Below are 17,783 nucleotides of genomic sequence, written 5' to 3'. Positions count from 1 at the left end.
ATGGGATAGGTACTCCTCTTAGTATTGATGAATCCACACAAACTCGTGTATTTGGTATATATGCAAGAGTCCTGGTCGATGTTGATTTATCTAGTAGGATGCTTAACAATGTGGTGGTTGAAAGGGATGGGCATGCTTTTCATGTTGAGGTTTGATACGAAAAAGAAACCTCTCTTTTGCACTCATCGTAAAGCTATATGACATACAATTCAGCAGTGCAGGAAACTATTGAATCAGGGTTCTCTGGGGGATGCTAACGGGCAAGCTAAGAAATCTGACACATACAAAAATAGACAGGATCCCTGTAAATATAGTAACTTTTCATTTTAGTCCCTCTAAAATTTTCTTTAACTTTTAGTCCCCAAATTTTTTTTTATTTTCACTTTTGGTCCCTCCTTTTAAGTAAACTCATGTAGAATTCATATTTTTGAATAAAATTATGCAGAAAAGTTTATAATATTATAAGAATCTTTGCCTCAAAAAATTAGATTTTTTTAACAAAACATGAATAAAATATGAATTTTTAAATTTTTGGCGGTTAAAAACTAATATTTAATTCATGTTTTGTTAAAAAATCTAATTTTTTTGGAGAGATTTTTAAAATATTCTACACATTTCTGCAAAATTTCATTAAAAAATACATGGGTTGACTTAAAAATAGGGACGAAAAATGGTGATTTAAAATTTTATACGGACTAAAAGTTGAAGAAAATTTTTAGAGGGACTAAAACAAAAATTCAATATATTTATAAGGACCAATACATATTTAACCTTAAAAAAAATAGAGAAAGTGGTTGATCATGTTACAAGTGTGTAGAATGAAGCTAGAGGTTTTATTTTTTGACTTATTACCCTCACCCTAAAAGTTATCCTAAAATAAGAGAAAGAAATTGATCGTCTTACAAAAGTCACTTGGTGTTTTATAAGAAAAAAATATAATTTTTGTTTTGTAGATTTGAAGGGAAAGACGCACTAAAAATAGGTGGCATTTAGCATGGGAAAGGGTTAGAGTTTCCCACCATGGGAAAGTAAATATTGACCATTAAATAAAGTAGAGAACATGGTTTTATCATAGACACTCAACACCAAATCATTTTTCACACTCATCAATCACCACGAACTGTCTCAACTCTCTTTCTTCCTCTCCTCCTCGTGAAACAAAAAATATGGATCTTTTCTCAAAAGCTTAGGAAGCTATCAAAGACAAAAAGCCAAGAATTGTTTCTCTTCAAAACAAGCCAATAACGGATTGCTTGTCTTGACAGTCTTGACAGTCGCCAATCACCACCAAATCTTATGCTTGCTTAACAACATCTTTCAAATTTCAATTGATAAAAAATTCACAGATCCAGAAAAATCATGAAACTAACATAAGGACTCAAAATCTCAAGAGAATTGCGTTCAACACAGTCCCCGTTAACAAAGCTTGTAACTTTTCTTAAATTCTAATTGAAATTTCTTCTATGATGTTATGTTTTAATTTTTATTTATGTTTGTTTTTTTGTGACTGTGGAGAGAAACTGATGCCCATGGAAATTTTTTGTTTAATGATTTAGGTTCATCATTTTAATTCTGAAATTTTGCCATTAAAATTTAAAGAATGGTTTTTGAAAAATCTATTTTTTTTGTCACCGATAATGGTTTGAAGGAGAGGAAGAAGAAGAGGAAAATATTTGGTGTTGAGTGTCTATGATAAAATCATGTTCTCTACTTTATTTAATGGTCAATATTTACTTTACCATGGTGGGAAACTCTTTCCCTTTCCCATGCTAAATGCCACCCTAAAAATAGGTGGACAAACAATTTAGCCCAAGTGAACACAAACACTTACATGTAGTTGTGATAATAAATGGACACTGACGCAGTTGGCCCTTGATGGTAGTATTAAACTACTAGCAGTCTAGCTCTAGCACACCCAACAACTTCATCAAATTGTCAAAAAAAATTATGTTTATTTAAATCAAATCAAGGAAAAATTACCAACTACACTTTACGAAACATAGAAGTAGAATCAGACTATAATCCTCAAATTTTCAAACATGAAGCCAAAGGAATTGAAAAACTGCTTCTTACATTTATTAGGTAAACACAAGTTGCAAACTGTGAGTGTGTTTCACAAAGATAACAAATTATTACCAGCTAACTTTCTTTTGATCCCAATGTTGCAAAGAAATAAAGAGGAGTGGTGACTAAGATGTTCACAAACATCTTTCATGTGCTGAAATGTTTCAAATTTGTCAAAAGTCATCATCATCATAATCATAGTCGTCATCGTAATCATATTCAGAGAATTCACTCCCACCTGAGAATTCATCATATTCATAATCATCGTCAGATAAAAGGTCTATGTCTGAGATCCCAGATGGGTAGTCTTCATCTTCATCTTCATCAAGTGATCCATAACCATAATGAAGTTCAACTTGAAATGGATAGTCATCAGTGGCGTCATATGGAAGTCGTAAATATTTTATTTGTTCACGGCATCTCTTTCCCAAACTTCCTCTCAAACTAAGATTGAAACACTGACGTATGTCAAGAGATTCAAGGTGAGGACAGCCATCAAGAATAGCACGCAAACCATCCTTACTCATCTTGTTTCCAACAAGCATGAGATGGCGTAACCCAGGCATGGTTTTTGCAATAGAAAATGCCTCGTCATCAAATTCCATTCGTGGACGTCTGAAACCTTCAATGTTGAATTTGAAGGTTTTCAACTGAGGACAACTTCGGCCAATGGCTTCTAGAGGAGCATTGGATAAGCTGTGGATTGTAATATCAAGTTCCTCCAAGTGAGAAAGCTTTCCAGCAACTTCACACAATCCTTCATCTGTCACATTGTAGCAACCTACAAGACGGAGGCGTTGAAGATGATTTGCACTGTAAAATGTCAAGACAACGATATTGTTACACAGAGATGTTACCAAAATATCTACCATATATTGGCAAACTAACCAGATGCCATACTATCAAAATATCAATGATGGAATTAGCAAAATATCTAAAAATGTCAAATTTTGTATTTATATATCACATACGAACATTTCATATTAAACAGAAGCACCAAAAACTAATGCTAGTAACAAACACTGGCACATTTTCACTTTCAGCGATAACGACATCTCACACACATAAAAATAATATATGATAGATAGACGGTACCTGAAATCTGAAATAAAAGACAAATCACAGGTAGTCTCACTTACCCATATGATTATCACTATTTATGTTCTCAGTTGCAGGCAGTAAGAAACATGATTCCAAATTATATAAAATATATTAAAGAACAAATAGAGATGAAAAATGAACTTTCTTCATCTAAAACTAGAAACAAACCACAGTTTAAGAAACCTAAATGTAAATCAATATCGTCTCTCCTCCAGAGCTATGAAGCATGGATGGAGAGGACACAGACAATCATATAAATCATATAATCAATATTTTAATAATGAACTAGCTCATAACCCCACCAGACACAACTGAATTATAGTACGATTGTGAATTAAATCATGAAAATGCATAAGAAAGTGGAACTTACGAATCAGCTATATGACGGAGAAGATCATCGGTACCAAAATACTCGATATTGATATCGGTTGTTTGGCCGGAGCTGTAATCAACGGCGCGTTGGCATAAAATCTCTAAATAAAAGTCGGTGCTGAGGTCAGTCCCGATGTTGGGCATGTCGATGGTGTGATAGAGGAAAGAATCCTTTGAGATTTTGCGCCATGTGGTGCAAACATTATGAGCACAATGGAGAAGATCGATCGTGTGAAGTTTCTGGAAAATGGATAATACGACATCTGGTGGAAGATCCAGCCAGTTTCGTTCTCCAGAATCGGTTATTGGTTTCGAATTCGAGGAGGAAGATGACGACGGCGGTAAGGACTCCATTGAAGAATTAGGGTTAGAGGATTGGAGTGGCAATGTTTACGGTTACATTTTCTGTACTTAATAGTTTCAATTTCGGATCGGATAGAGAAAGAGATCAACGGAGAATTGAATGCAAAATGGATATCAGTTTTTAAGTTTGAAGAGGTCCAAATGTTTATTTCCATCGTCTCAAAATAATATTCATTTTATATGGAAATGATTTTTTTTTTTTGAATAAATTTTATATGGAAATGATTAATTTGTTGATTTTAATGATAAAATTAATACTCTATTTGTCCCAATTTATATATCCTTTAGAGAGAAAAAAATTGCATCATATTATATGTCACTTTTTTTTTTTTGACGTTATATTATATGTCACTTTACAATACCAACAAAGCATTAATAATTTTAGAGAAAGAAGCATTAATGTTATTTATTCTATTATATTCTTAACTATTTATTATTATATTTTCTTTCAATTCTTTAATTTATCATTAAAATAGAATTCAAAAAATAAAAGTATAATAGTGGAAAATAATGCGTCATTTACTAAAATACTCTTGTTAACTGCCATTAGTGAAATAGTTAAGCTAAATAAAATTCAATAAATAAGAATATAATAATATAAAAAAATAATGAATACTGCATCGATATTTTATAGGGACAATCATTTTAAAACAGAAAAAAATGTTAAAAAGACAAATTATTTTGAGTCGAATATCTTTTTTATAAAAGAAAAAATTGCATTGGCCTCCAATAAATTCTTTTTAAATGATACAAACATCCCCTCTATTTTTAAAATAGACACCAACCTCCCTTAGTTTTAATTAAATGAATAAAAATATCCCTCCTCTCTTCACACCGTTTGATTTCTCCTATGAATGAAAATTGAAAGTTGAAGTTCACACTATGTTGAACATTTAAGTGATAGTTCCATTGTTAAAGTCGATCATCTCTCACACAACACCTTGACAGTACCTTACTACTTCACAATAGCTAAATTGGTGCTTCCAAATTCCATTGATTTCCCATTTAGTGACTCATTCTTATTATTGTATACACTATCGACCTCCATTTGTAATCCCTCCACTGTATCCACCCAAACACAAATGTAACCCAAAACACGACTTTAAGCATTGCAAATTTCAAAAAAGATAAAGGGAATTGAACAAAAAGAAATACATGTACGGAACGAAAAGGGGTGAGGATGATATTAGCCAAACATACAAGGAAAATGAAAGAGTTAATTAAATTAGTTTAGATCATCTCTACTGATTCTAAGTTCTCAAAGAGAACAAGGTTACATGGTGCTTGTTGGAGGAAACGAAGACGGTATAATTTTTAAAATGTCGAGGATCATAAATTAATTTGAAAACTAAAATTGATAGAAGTTTGACTGAGCAAAACGGTAGGGGGGGTATGTGATGAATAAGAAAATAGAAGGAATGTGTGTTACATTTAAAAAAACATCGGGGGAGGTAAGTGTATTTTTTCCATAATGTTTCTATTAAGTTTCTCATCGAGTAGAAAAAATACGTTGATAGACTTAATTAATGGACTAGACTTGTAGAAATCAAAATGATAATATTTACACATTTTCACACTCAATCTTACCCCTATCTCCTCCTCTTGTGAACGTGTCCTCTCCCATAGTACTTCAGTGGTAAATTTTCACAAGTTTCATTTTTTTTTTCTAGAGTTAAAAAATAAAAGTTGTTATTCCCAAATCGATAAAAAGAACGCGAAGGAAAAAAGAGAAAGTGGCTGATCGTGGTACAAGTTTTTTTTTTTTTTTTTTTTGAGGGAGTGGTACAAGTTGTTATATTGGTTGAGTTACGGAGTATCTGATGTTTCTAGTGATTTTCTTCGTTGTTTTCAAATGCAGAAAGAAATTGTGGATGGATGAACAAAGAAGATTACTATGTTCTAATGTTCGAACATATGGAGTATTTGAAAGCCATTCTTATGGTGCATAAAAACTCTTTATTTTACTAGACGTACATATATGAACAGAATAATAACCCTTGATTAAAATCGATTTATATAGTTGTACCCATAAAAAGTCTATAGAAGAGTTACTCAATCCCGTCAATCCCTCAACATATCTACCGTGTTAATCCTTTTTTCAGTTCCGGAAAAGCAGCTTTTAACCGTTAGTGAAATTCACCATTGAAAACGACGGTCAAACAAATTGGAGAGAGATAGGTTGAACTGTGTGTGCTCCATTGTGTGGAATGTGTACATATTCTCTTTTAATTTCTATAAAAAAAATATGTTTAATTTAAATAAATCAAATCAAGAAAAAAAATGGCAACTACACTTTACGAAAATTAGAAGTACAGAATCAGGCTATAATCTAAGATTTTCAAAAATAAAGCCAAAGAAATTGCCAAATTGCTTCTTACATTTATTAGGTAAACACAAGTTGCAAACTGTGAATGTGCACAAAGATAACAAATTATTACCAGCTATCTTTCTTTTGATCCCAATGTTGCAGATAAATAACGAGGAGTTGAGACTAAGATGTTCACATCACAACACATCTTTCAATTTCATGTGCTGAATGTTTCAAGTTTGTCAAAAGTCATCATAATAATAGACACCATCGGAATCATATTCAGAAAACTCACTCCCAGAGAATTCATCATATTCATAATCATCGTCAGATAAAAGATCCATGTCTGAGATCCCAGATGGGTAGTCTTCATCTTCATCAGGTGATCCATAATCATAAGCTACAGCTTGAAATGGATAGTCATCAGTAGCATCATATGGAAGCCGTAAATCTTTAATTTGTTCACGACATTTCTTCCCCAAACTTCCTCTCAAACTAAGATTGAAACACTGACGTATGTCAAGAGATTCAAGGAGAGGACAACCATCAAGAATAGCACGCAAACCATCATTACTCATCTTGTTTCCAAAAAGTTGGAGATGGCGTAACCCAGGCATGGTTTCCGCAATAGAAAATGCCTCATCATCACATACAAAGTGTGGACGTCTGTATCCTTCAATGTTGAATTTAAAGGTTTTCAATTGAGGGCAACCTCGGCCAATGGCTTCCAAAGGTTCATTGGACAAGCTGCTGATTGTTATATCAAGTTCCTCCAGTTGAGGAAGCTTTTCAGCAACTTCACACAATCCTTCATCTGTTACGCCATAGCAACATACAAGACGAAGGCGCCGTACATGACTTGCACTGTAAAAGGCCAAAGCAACAGGAGGTGATATTGTTACACTACCGAAATATTTTGAATGGTAGCTTTAGTTAACTACTAATAATGCCAACTTTTGTATTTATAAATCACACAAGAACATTTTTTAATAAACAAAAGCACCCTAAACTATTTTGTATTGCAAACACGAGCAAATTTTCACTTTCGGCGATAACTACATCACACACATAAAAATCATTTCTATATGGTAGACAATACATGAAATCTAAAATATAAGACAGTTTACTGTTATCCTAACAAAGTCTCACTAATATCATTATCACTAATAATAGAAGATTGATAAAAGAACAAATAGAAATAAAAATTTGGCTTAGAACAATGAGAGATACATGAACTTTCTTTGTCTAACTTCAAACAACCCACCGTACAAGTGGCAAAATTTATGAAACCTAAATATAAATTAATATTGTAGCTCTTGAGGTATGGGATGATTACATTTGATATTTCCTTTGTCAAGAAACTTACGCCTTTGTCTATGCTGGAATGAACTGACATTGATGAGTTTTGTAACTATTTCTTCCAATCATTTTTCAAAATTAAAATTCCGCCATGCTTCTCAGTTAATACATATGTTACTACTAAACAAAGTCCTTATACATTTCTATTCGAAATCCCATATGCTAATTTGAGACTTGGGACATTACTAGTCAGTGTCCCTCTTCAAGTCCAAACCTTTCCGCCACTCTTAGTTACACCAACTTCTATCCTCTAGAATCTACTTCAAATTCAAAAATGTTTTCAGCTTTACAGAAGAACTCAATTTTATTACTTTCATGATCAAAACCATTCATGACAAAAATCTTCTTCCAAAAATATACCTTTAACCAAATCCCATCAAGGTTTAAAATGAAATTTGATACTTCGGTAATATTCTAGTTACTTTTCCTACAAACAATTAAGTTTCAATAGATTATGCTTTACAAGTTCACACCAAGCAAGTGGTTCACCATTCATCACTTGACTTTGCCCATGTTCAGGAACTACCTCTGGAGATAAGGAAGTATAAAACAAGAGGAACACATTCTTTTGTTCTTTGTTTCACAAATGTCTACGGAACACACACTTAAACAATCTCTTTTCAAAATTAAAACACTATTAATTGTGCAAGCTCCCATATTGGCCCCATTAAATATAATAAGAGTGAAGGCCCATTTTGGTCCTTAACAACGTTCGTACGAGACAATTTAGTCCCTAACAAAAATAAAACTCCTACATTTTTATACCATGGATAAATTAGTATCTAACTATGTATAATATAAATATAGACCAAATTGCCGGTAGAATAACCCATCAATTTGGTCCGTGAACTATCATTTTCTCTCAAATTTGGTCCTTGAACAATAGAATTATAGTAGGTAGTCCTGAAACTATTATCCATCCATCAATTTAAGGGATTTGAGGGACTAAACTGATGGATTGATAATAGTTTAGAGACTATTTAGTACAATTGGAGAGAATGTGATAGTTCGGAGACCAAGTTGACGGTGAGTTCATTGACGCACGGTATGAAACTAGCAGGGACTAAGCTGGGTTTAATTTTTGTCGGGACTAAATTGACCCGCATGAAATCGTGAGGGATCAAAATGGGTCTTCACTTGTAAAATAAATGTAACTGTTTAAAAGCTGATATGTTAACTCAGTAGCAATTCTCCCATTGTCACAATAGTTTCAATCACCGGAAGTTATTCGGCAAAACATAGTGTACCTCCAGCAAATACCAATACCAATACCAACATAACAAAACAATCTATCTTATGGTGTAGGTCACAAAGCAACACTTCAATTATTGGAATTTAACAAAAAAGGATAATGTAGAAGAAAATGGAACTTACGAATTAGCAATATGACGGAGAAGATCGTCGGTACCAAAATACTCGATATTGATATCGGTTACGTGACCGGAGCTGTAATCAACGGCGCGATGACACAAAAGCTCCAAGTACTCGTCGGTGCTAAGGTCAGTCCTGATATTGGGCATGTCGATGGTGTGATAGAGGAAAGGATCCTTTGAGATTTTGCGCCATGTGGTGCAAACGTTATGAGCACGATGAAGGGTATCAATTGTTCCAAGCTTCTGGAAAATGGTTAATACCACATCTTTTGGAAGATCCAGCCAATTTCGTTCACCGGAATTGAGCACCGCTCTCCAATTCAACCAAAATGAAGAAGACGGTGGTGGTGGTGGTGGTGGTGGTGGTGGTGGTAAAGACTCCATTGATAAATTGGGATTAGAGGATTGTGCTCTCCGTTCATACAATTGAATTTTCCTAGTTCTTGAATTCTGCTCTTTACCCACAAAAATTGCTCGCTCCCAACTGAAAAGACCAAATTACCCCGCATGAGTTAAGTCACACAACGTGAGTTCATAAGAGTGACTATTTGCCGATATTTGGTACCGAGAAGCGTTTTAAAGTTATCTTGGATGGCTTACACCCTCCAACAAGTAGAAGTGAGATTACGCCGGAAGATAAGTGGTTGACAACTCCGGATATGGGTCACATTGTTGCTACTTGCTACAATAGAGCCGTTGTTCAATTGACTTTGCCCGAAAATGGTATATGTGAGACATGTTTCCCAATCTGAGGTGCTCCACCACTTAACCCACATTCCAACATCATGTGTCTTTGATTAATTCCCGACCACTTTCTTCATGTTTTGTTAAAAGAAGATTGTGTGTTACCACCGCCTTGTACGGAGTGGATGATCAACATGATTGGTGAGGTGGAGAAATGACATTTTGCTTTTACGGATAAACAAACCGCCTTCAATGACCTCATGTCTAAGGAGCCGAAGCCGCCAAAGAAACCAACAAATGAGCACAATCCTATTATTTGTGACACTCCGACTCCGGAAAAACGCAAAGCAAGATTTCAAAGTCATGGATGAAGACGTTGATTATGCACTATCACTAGTCTAGTTAGATAGGTTATGACACTTTTTGGTTGGTCGGTGTTCGTCATATTTTTTGGCGGTATTACACCAACGTATTTTTTGGTGGCTGGTTATGTAATTTGGATATTTGTGGCCAATATGTAACTAATATTATGTATATATATAAATAAATATATGAAGTGATTTTTTTTTTTTGTGGCCGGTTATGCCACGCCAATTATTGCTCGCATTTTTTGTCTCTAATTATTCAACTATTTATTTTATCTTTTTCGGTTATGTCACGCCAATTATTGCTCGCATTTTTTGTTTCTGATTATTCAACTATTTATTTTATCTTTTGTTTTTCATTATATTTTGTGAAAGTGAAACATGTGTGAAGATGCACAAGATCCAGTTGAAGTTCATGTCCTTTATGCAGTCGTGAAAAAGAGGGTTAGGTTCTTTATAAACCCCACTGACAAGTTGGACGAGTTGAAGGCAAAACTTGACGGATACTTTATCCATATTTGTGCAAATCAAAGAACATCTGATGTAATAGTAAATGTGTCAGGCGTGGACTTGGGAGAGGATAAGGAAGAGGACTTTTGGAAGACCGTGTATTTTCCACAACTTCCCGAAGATGATAGCGATGTTGCTTACATGTTTAGCGTGATGGTTGAAAATAACACTTTACATTTTATGTCTGATCTGTTTAAGTGTAATATTTATTAACGTGTAATAGTGTAATTTGTTTGAATTTGTGTCTGTATTGTTGAATTTTAATGAATTTATGTTTATATAATTTAACGATGAATTTATGCAATTTTGACCGTTTATGTGAGATTATGTGATTTTGGAAATTTAAGGACGAATTGGTGTAATTTGGATCATTTATGTATCATTAAGTGTGATTAAGTGATTATGCGTCATTAACGACGAATTCGTGTAATTAGGATCGTTTGGATCGTTTATGCGTTATTATGTGATTGTGTGATAAACGATGAATTTGTGTAATTTGGATCGATTATGTCGTATTATCTGATAATGTTGTTAAACTGACGTAATTCGGTTCAATTATGAGTGTGTCAATGTTACAGGTAATGACTTGATTGCATTGCATTAAATGTTGTCTGCTGCTATATCAGTAGTTTGCGTGAGTTAACTCACGCAGACCTATAACCAACGCGAGTTAACTCACACAGAGATTTACACTAGAGTGAGTTAACTCACGCAAATTTAACACCAACGTGAGTTAACTCACGCAGAGGCAATTTGGTCTTTTCAGTTAGGAGCGAGCAACTTCTATTGGGTAAAGAGCACAGTTATGAGCTCTTACAATAATTGGGCAAACCCATTATCTAGCCTTTGCAAAATGAAAAGAAATTGCTTTTCTCACCATCATGTTTGCTCTAAAACACCAGAAAAATAGGAATTCCAGTATTAACCAGCGGCAATTAACTGCCATTACCTGTATTTTCATATTTTTTTCCAGTGTTTTTGAGCAAATATGATGGTGTGAGAAAAGCAATTTTCTTGCAGAATGGGTATAGTTTTAGTTAAAAGAATTTTCTGCCACTAGTTTGCCTCGTAGGAGTGTTATCCGAACATCTAAAAACCAATAACTACTGTATAATTAGTATAAAAATAAATTATTTATAACTATTGATGTGACTAAATAAGCTAATCTTTTTTTCCTCATAAAAAAATTAAATTAAAAAACCCATAAATTTAATGTTTTGGAATAAAACATATATACACACCAAAGGAATGTTTTTCAATATCAACCACAAACACAGCCGTGAACCGTGTGCCATTCAAGGGATATTGGTCCCATGTGAAGGTGATAAAAACCGAAATACTAACCAGGACATTAGGGATAGTGCATTAAGAAAACACGGACAATGTATACTGGAAGTGGAAAACATAGACTATGTCTCTGACACCGGTTTATAAACATTGCCTAGATGTTGTTGGTACCTGTACTCAATCTCTGTCATTTTTATGTATTTCTTTTTAAATCAAACCATACAAAATATTTCTGTTAAAACAAATATCGTATAGAATTCTTTTGTTACAAATTTGAAGATAAATTTTTTGACATTTACTATTTTAGAGATTAATTTTTTGAGATTTTATATAAAAAAAATAGAATTTATTTTTAGGTCTCACAATACTCGAAAGATTAGCCTTCGTAGTTACGTGCGGAAGATACCCGGTTCACAACAGGGGCGGACCTGGCCTGGGCCTGCTGTGGCAAGTGCCACACCAGCCCAAACCCAATTTTTTTTTTTTAAATTATGTAGAAATAGAACAACAACAAAAAACAAAGCACTTGCTTTCCTTTTAATTTTTATTTTCTTTCATTCTTTCCTCTTGGGTAGAAAATTATTCATTGTCCTCGTGAGCTTAACTCAGTTGGTTTGGACAATGCATAATATATGCAAGGTTCGGGGTTCAAACTCCGGCCACTACCAAAAAAAAATTATTCATTGTCTTGATTCAGATATAAGAGGTATAATTATCAATAGTTCATGTGATTTTTTAGGTTTATGTTTATTGTCATGCTTTATCAAATGTCAATTGCGAAAAACCCATTTGGGTTGGTCTGATGGTATTGACTTGGGATTTGGAAGTGTGCTCCTCCTCGAGATCTCATGTTCGATTCTCTCCGGTCCCAATTTAGGTGGGCACGTTAATTTCCAACCAATTTTATACTCACACAGTTAATTGTTACGCTTCGTCTCCGGTCCCAATTTAGGTGGGCACGTTAATTTCCAACCAATTTTATAACTCACACAGTTAATTGTTACGCTTCGTCAAGAAGTGGTTGTGGGGTTATCATTTTTATGTTCGGATTATGATTAATTTTACACAGATTAAATTGTCAAACATGCTGCGAATTTTTTGCATATTAGGCAGGGTTATGATTAATTTTTTGTTCATGTTTTTGACATATTGTAATGGAGTAATCTAATATATTTTTTTGTTGTATAACTGAATGAGGATGAAGAATTTTTTTCAGTTATGCCTAGAGTCCATAAATTTTTAGTTAATAATTTTGGTTGCTACAACTATTTTTAATATAACTTCTTATTATATTTACCATTATTAAATTATTTGATAAACAATTTGTGCCCCAGTGGTATTCAGAGTCCATGTCCGCCCCTGGTTCACACCACAAAAAATAGTAAAATCACAATTTTAAGAAAATAACTTTTAGCTTGTTTTGATACAACTATATAAAAGTGATTCTTTTTACTACAAAATTATCTTTCACTTTTTAACATGTATTTTTTCTTGTCAAAAAAAAAACATGTATTTTTTCTCTTCTAAAAATATTATTTTTCGAGAACCCGTCCTTATAATTTTTCATTTGAAATTGTTTTTTGATTTTATTTAGATTCCGATTTGCAATACTTTTAAAATTATTATTTTTATAAAATAAATGTGAATTTTTTTTCTAAAAAAAAATTGTAACATTTTATTGCTAATTCATCCCGTCATTATCAATTCAATTTTTTTTTTTGTCAAAATTACAAAAACATTTTATTGAGAAAAAAAGTTCAACCCACTTGTAACAATGATATATACGGCCAATAGGTCATTAAGTCACTTTTGTTTTCCGTTAAAAAAACAAGTCTTGTCCAACGTAACAATTTCAGCATTGATCGTTGGGAAATTTTACCCTATACCCCTACATATTTACCTTCACCCCTACAAATTACAAAAAAATTTCAATTTTACCCTTTTATCATTTAATACCCTCACTTTCATCTTTTGTGAGTTCGAGTTCACCCCTACATCACTTGTTTTTTCTTCCCGGAATACTCCAAAAAACAGTTCCCTGGCATTATTTTTCACAAAACTCATGTTCATTTCTCCCTAGAATAAAACTAGAAAACTCTTGGTATTGTTTTCGGTGTGTGAACATCTACGTATAGAAACTTCAAATAGCACATTTCTGTAATTGCAACATATTCCAGTAACAAATTAAGATGCTGACATAAAGAGTTATAAAATGTATGGTGTGTTTAAATGGCAATTAGATGAGATGAGAGTCTGATTAAAAAGTAATTGGTCGAATCATGGTGGATAGATGCCAAAAACAAAAACAAATTATATATAGTTTTTTTAAACAACAGATCGAAATTAAATATTAGAATTTCACCGAATTTTAATATTCCAGGAACAATTCCGGGAACGATTCCTGGACAACGTAATTTCACCAAATTGACATTTCCATAACACGATTCCAATAAACCTTAAAAATCCAGAAAATCTCAAACCTCGATCAATGATTCGGTAAACAATTAAAAGAACAAACACAGGAAAAGGTTAAGAGAAAGAACAATGAAATGTTTTTGGCAAACAATTGTTACTGATTGTTGGGAGCGTTTTTTCAGCCAGGAAGGGATAAACAACACGTAAGTTTTTTTTTTCTCAGAAAAAAGGTGGGGTGAATATGGGTGAAAGAGTGAAGGGTAAACTTGGTAGTTTGTGTTAAATGTTGGGGTCAAGGTATAAATGTAGGGGTATGAGGTATAACTTCCTGATCGTTGAGTCGGACTTTACAGACTTTGACTTCTCAATCTGAAGCAAGGGAAATACGCAAATCCAACCAACGATCAAAGAACTTTTGTGGCGTAAGTTTTTTTTTTTTTGGTCGGTAGACGAAATGGCAAAGCCATTATAAACTCACACATACAAGTGGAAGTACCGGGGTTCAAACCCCAATCAAAGAACTTTCGTGGCGTAAGCTTTATTGCTCTTGGATTGTTTTTTGACTCAAATTCGAATTATATGAAAAGCATCGTTTCCACTTAACCAAACAACACAAGGAACCTATTATAGTTAGACAAAACTTTGGGTTCCAAACGCGAATGCCCAACACAACTAATTTCTATAATTCTATGTAGTTTTATACTGCAATTAAAACTGGACACCGAAGAAGTTGCCTTGATGACAGTACTAAATTATCAGGTAGCACACCAACAATTCGCCATATGTTAATCAAAATGCTAATCCTTTTAATTTTAACTCTAGATCAAGTCAAGGTCAAAAAATAGTCATGTGCACCGTCCAAAACCTAGAAGAAGTTGAGAACCAAGCTATAATTTCGAACATATAGCCAAAGAAATTGTTTTTTTACATGTAAACCACAAGTAGCAAAGAGTGAATGTGCTTCACAAAGATACAGTATACTTCAATAGAATGCATTGCCGACTTTTTTATGGTATGTTACAGAAAAACAACGAGGAGTGGTGATTAAGATATTCGCATCGCATTTTTGCTATGCTGAAATGTTTCAAATTTGTCAAAAATCATCCTGAGAATTCATAATAGACATAATCATCTTCAGACAAAAAATCTATAGTGACGTCATATAGAAGCCGTAAATACTTGATATGTTCTTTACATCACATCACTACCAAAATCCTTGACGCATATAAAGAGATTCAAGGTGAGGACAACCATCAAGAATAGCCAGCAAACCTTTGATTAGTTATCTCGTTTCTGAAAAGCTGGAGACGACGCAACCCATGCATGTTTAGCTCAATATCAAATGCCTCCTCATCATCATCTTCACTTGGATTACCCCGCTCTACAATTCTGAATTCAAGGGTTTTCAATCGAGGGCAACATCGGCCAATGGCTTTCAGAGGGCAAATGGCTAAGCCGCTAATACATATATCAAGTTCCTCTAAGTGAGAAAACTTTTCAGCAACTTCACACAATACTTCATCTGTTACCTTATAGCAACATGCAAGACGAAGGCGTTGTAGATGACTTGCACTGTAAAATGGCAAAACAACAAGAGCACATTTTGTTACACATCAATGCTACCTAAAAATCCACCGTACTAAACTAAATATTGATACTGATATTGTAATCATTAATAATAGAGGAGATGAATAAAATAACATATTAGTATATGAAAACTTGGCTTTTAACAATAAGAGATAAATGAATTTTCCCAGACAAGTGACAAAATTTATGAAAACTAAACCTGGCTTTTAATAAAGTATCGGACTCAACCAAAAAAATAATTAAAAAAATCACTCTTTTCTATTCAGTCTCTAAAGTATACTCCCTCCATCCAAAGTTATAAATCGTTTTGAGGAAATTATAAGTGGTTTTACATTATCAATGAAACAAACACATTTGTGAAATAACAGACGAAAGAGCAGATGAAAGTGGAACATACTTATCAGCGATGTGGCGTAGAAGATCATTGGTACAATAATAGTTGATGTTGATATTGATTATTTGGCCGCAGCTGTAATCAATGGCGCGATGACATAAAAGCTCTAAATACTTGCTGGGGCCAAGATCAAGAATGTCGATGGTGTGATACAGGGAAGGGTCCTTTGAGATTTCGTGCCATGTGGTGCAAACATAGTGAGTGCGAATGAGAATATCGATTGTGTCGAGCTTCCGGAAAATGGATAAGAGTGCATCTCGTGGAAGATCCAGCCAGTTTCGTTCTCTGGAATCGAATATTGGCATCAAATTCGATGGGGAAGTAGCAGAAGATGATGACAATGATGATGGTAGCGGTAAGGACTCCATGGAAGAATGAAATAGGGTTAGAGAATCTGGTTTATTATTACCTGTTGTAACAAAAAAAAATATTTTTGGAGAATACCAGTTATAATAAGAAATTTTTTATTTACACCCCATATATTTCTTACACCTAAATTTACTTAAAATTTTTAAGTTAATACCAAAACTGCCTTTTTCGTATAATTTTTCTCAAAACTCATTATGCTTTGTCACACTCCAAACCGCACTCTAAACTTTCACCCCCTCTCACCCATAAACAATCATGGATGTACAACCAATATCAAGATTAAAGATTCTATCATAATATCTTTCACTTATACTCTAATGCATATAGGTAAATATATTTCTTCTTTTTTCCAATTTTTCAATGATTTTGAGTTTCTATTTTGTCTTTGTCCTTTATCTTCTTTGGGGAAGTAGTTTTTCTATGGTGTGTGTTAATTAGGTTTAAGTGTTAATCTCAGATTAACGTAATTTAAATTTGCATAAAACTTAAAATTTACTAAGGTTAATGCAAATTAAGGTTAAGTATGTACACTTAAATTTAATTTAAGTATGTACAAATTGTTAACCTCTAAGTGACGTAAATTAAGTTCAAGTATGTACAATTAAACTAAGTTTAGGTATACACAAATGTTAACCGAAGGTTAACGTAGTTTAAATTTAAGAATGACTACATCACTTAAAACAATGTTAACCCAAACAAAGTTTAAGTGTGTACACGTAAAATCAGTTTAAGGATCTACATGTAAACCCATTTTACGTATGTACAAACTACTATCCTTACCATATATTTATTTGTATGAGCTGTTGTTTTTCTTTCTTTCTTTCTTTCTCTAACCTACTTCATTCAATTGGGTTTTGGATGATGAAGAGTGGGTTCCTAGTTACATCGAGTGAAAAATAGTGGGATCAAAATTATAATTAAGCCTTCTTTTATCTTCTTTTCACACTATTATGGTCTTTTTGATCCATTTACAAATGGATATTCAAACTTCAAATCTACGATTTATATGAAAATATAGGTGAAAGACTATATATTTGAATTTGAAGATCGAGAGAATTCATAGAAATAAAAAATATAGATTTGAAGTTTAGAAAACTATATGCAAAGAGACCAAAAAGATCAAATAACGTGAAGAAAAAATGGTAAATTACCAAATTATTTCCTGAAATTAAGTTAAAGGGTCACAATAGTAATTTTTCTAATGTAAAAATAAAAAATACAAACAAAAGTGA

At 33.3% G+C, this 17,783-nt stretch overlaps 3 protein-coding genes and 1 pseudogene across 4 annotated transcripts; 1 reads left to right on the top strand and 3 right to left on the bottom strand.

The window, feature by feature from the left end:
* Positions 1 to 2,054: 2,054 nt before the first annotated feature.
* LOC146944277 (F-box protein SKIP19-like) lies at positions 2,055 to 4,061 on the bottom strand. The gene is made up of 2 exons (XM_085742665.1): positions 3,536 to 4,061; positions 2,055 to 2,877 (listed from the first exon to the last, which is right to left on the bottom strand). The coding sequence occupies exons 1-2, from the start codon at positions 3,889 to 3,891 to the stop codon at positions 2,238 to 2,240; spliced, it is 996 nt and encodes a 331-aa protein (XP_085598791.1). The 5' UTR covers positions 3,892 to 4,061; the 3' UTR covers positions 2,055 to 2,237.
* Positions 4,062 to 6,259: 2,198 nt separating this feature from the next.
* LOC146944276 (F-box protein SKIP19-like) lies at positions 6,260 to 9,375 on the bottom strand. The gene is made up of 2 exons (XM_085742663.1): positions 8,942 to 9,375; positions 6,260 to 7,072 (listed from the first exon to the last, which is right to left on the bottom strand). The coding sequence occupies exons 1-2, from the start codon at positions 9,322 to 9,324 to the stop codon at positions 6,451 to 6,453; spliced, it is 1,005 nt and encodes a 334-aa protein (XP_085598789.1). The 5' UTR covers positions 9,325 to 9,375; the 3' UTR covers positions 6,260 to 6,450.
* A 995-nt stretch (positions 9,376 to 10,370) lies between these two features.
* LOC146944275 (uncharacterized) lies at positions 10,371 to 10,712 on the top strand. Its single transcript, XM_085747930.1, has one exon. It carries the CDS (start codon positions 10,371 to 10,373, stop codon positions 10,710 to 10,712), a length of 342 nt encoding a protein of 113 aa, XP_085604056.1.
* Positions 10,713 to 14,987: 4,275 nt separating this feature from the next.
* LOC146944274 (putative F-box/LRR-repeat protein 23) lies at positions 14,988 to 16,670 on the bottom strand (annotated as a pseudogene). The gene is made up of 2 exons (XR_015028128.1): positions 16,186 to 16,670; positions 14,988 to 15,773 (listed from the first exon to the last, which is right to left on the bottom strand). The product of XR_015028128.1 is annotated as a putative F-box/LRR-repeat protein 23 (transcript).
* Positions 16,671 to 17,783: the final 1,113 nt, after the last annotated feature.

This window comes from Medicago sativa, chromosome 2 (genome assembly GCF_051527215.1).
Source record: "Medicago sativa cultivar Bolivia chromosome 2, Bolivia_mono, whole genome shotgun sequence".
Taxonomy (NCBI): Eukaryota; Viridiplantae; Streptophyta; class Magnoliopsida; order Fabales; family Fabaceae; genus Medicago; species Medicago sativa.
This window is presented reverse-complemented; position numbering and strand designations above follow the sequence as displayed.

Excerpts from the sequence above, each read along its gene's own strand:
- LOC146944275 (XM_085747930.1), top strand. The coding sequence starts at position 10,371 with ATGTGTGAAGATGCACAAGATCCAGTTGAAGTTCATGTCCTTTATGCA.
- LOC146944276 (XM_085742663.1), bottom strand. The coding sequence starts at position 9,324 with ATGGAGTCTTTACCACCACCACCACCACCACCACCACCACCACCGTCT. Across the intron at positions 7,073-8,941 it reads CTCCGTCATATTGCTAATTC|TGCAAGTCATGTACGGCGCC; the intron begins GTAAGTTCCATT and ends GGCCTTTTACAG.
- LOC146944277 (XM_085742665.1), bottom strand. The coding sequence starts at position 3,891 with ATGGAGTCCTTACCGCCGTCGTCATCTTCCTCCTCGAATTCGAAACCA. Across the intron at positions 2,878-3,535 it reads CTCCGTCATATAGCTGATTC|TGCAAATCATCTTCAACGCC; the intron begins GTAAGTTCCACT and ends GACATTTTACAG.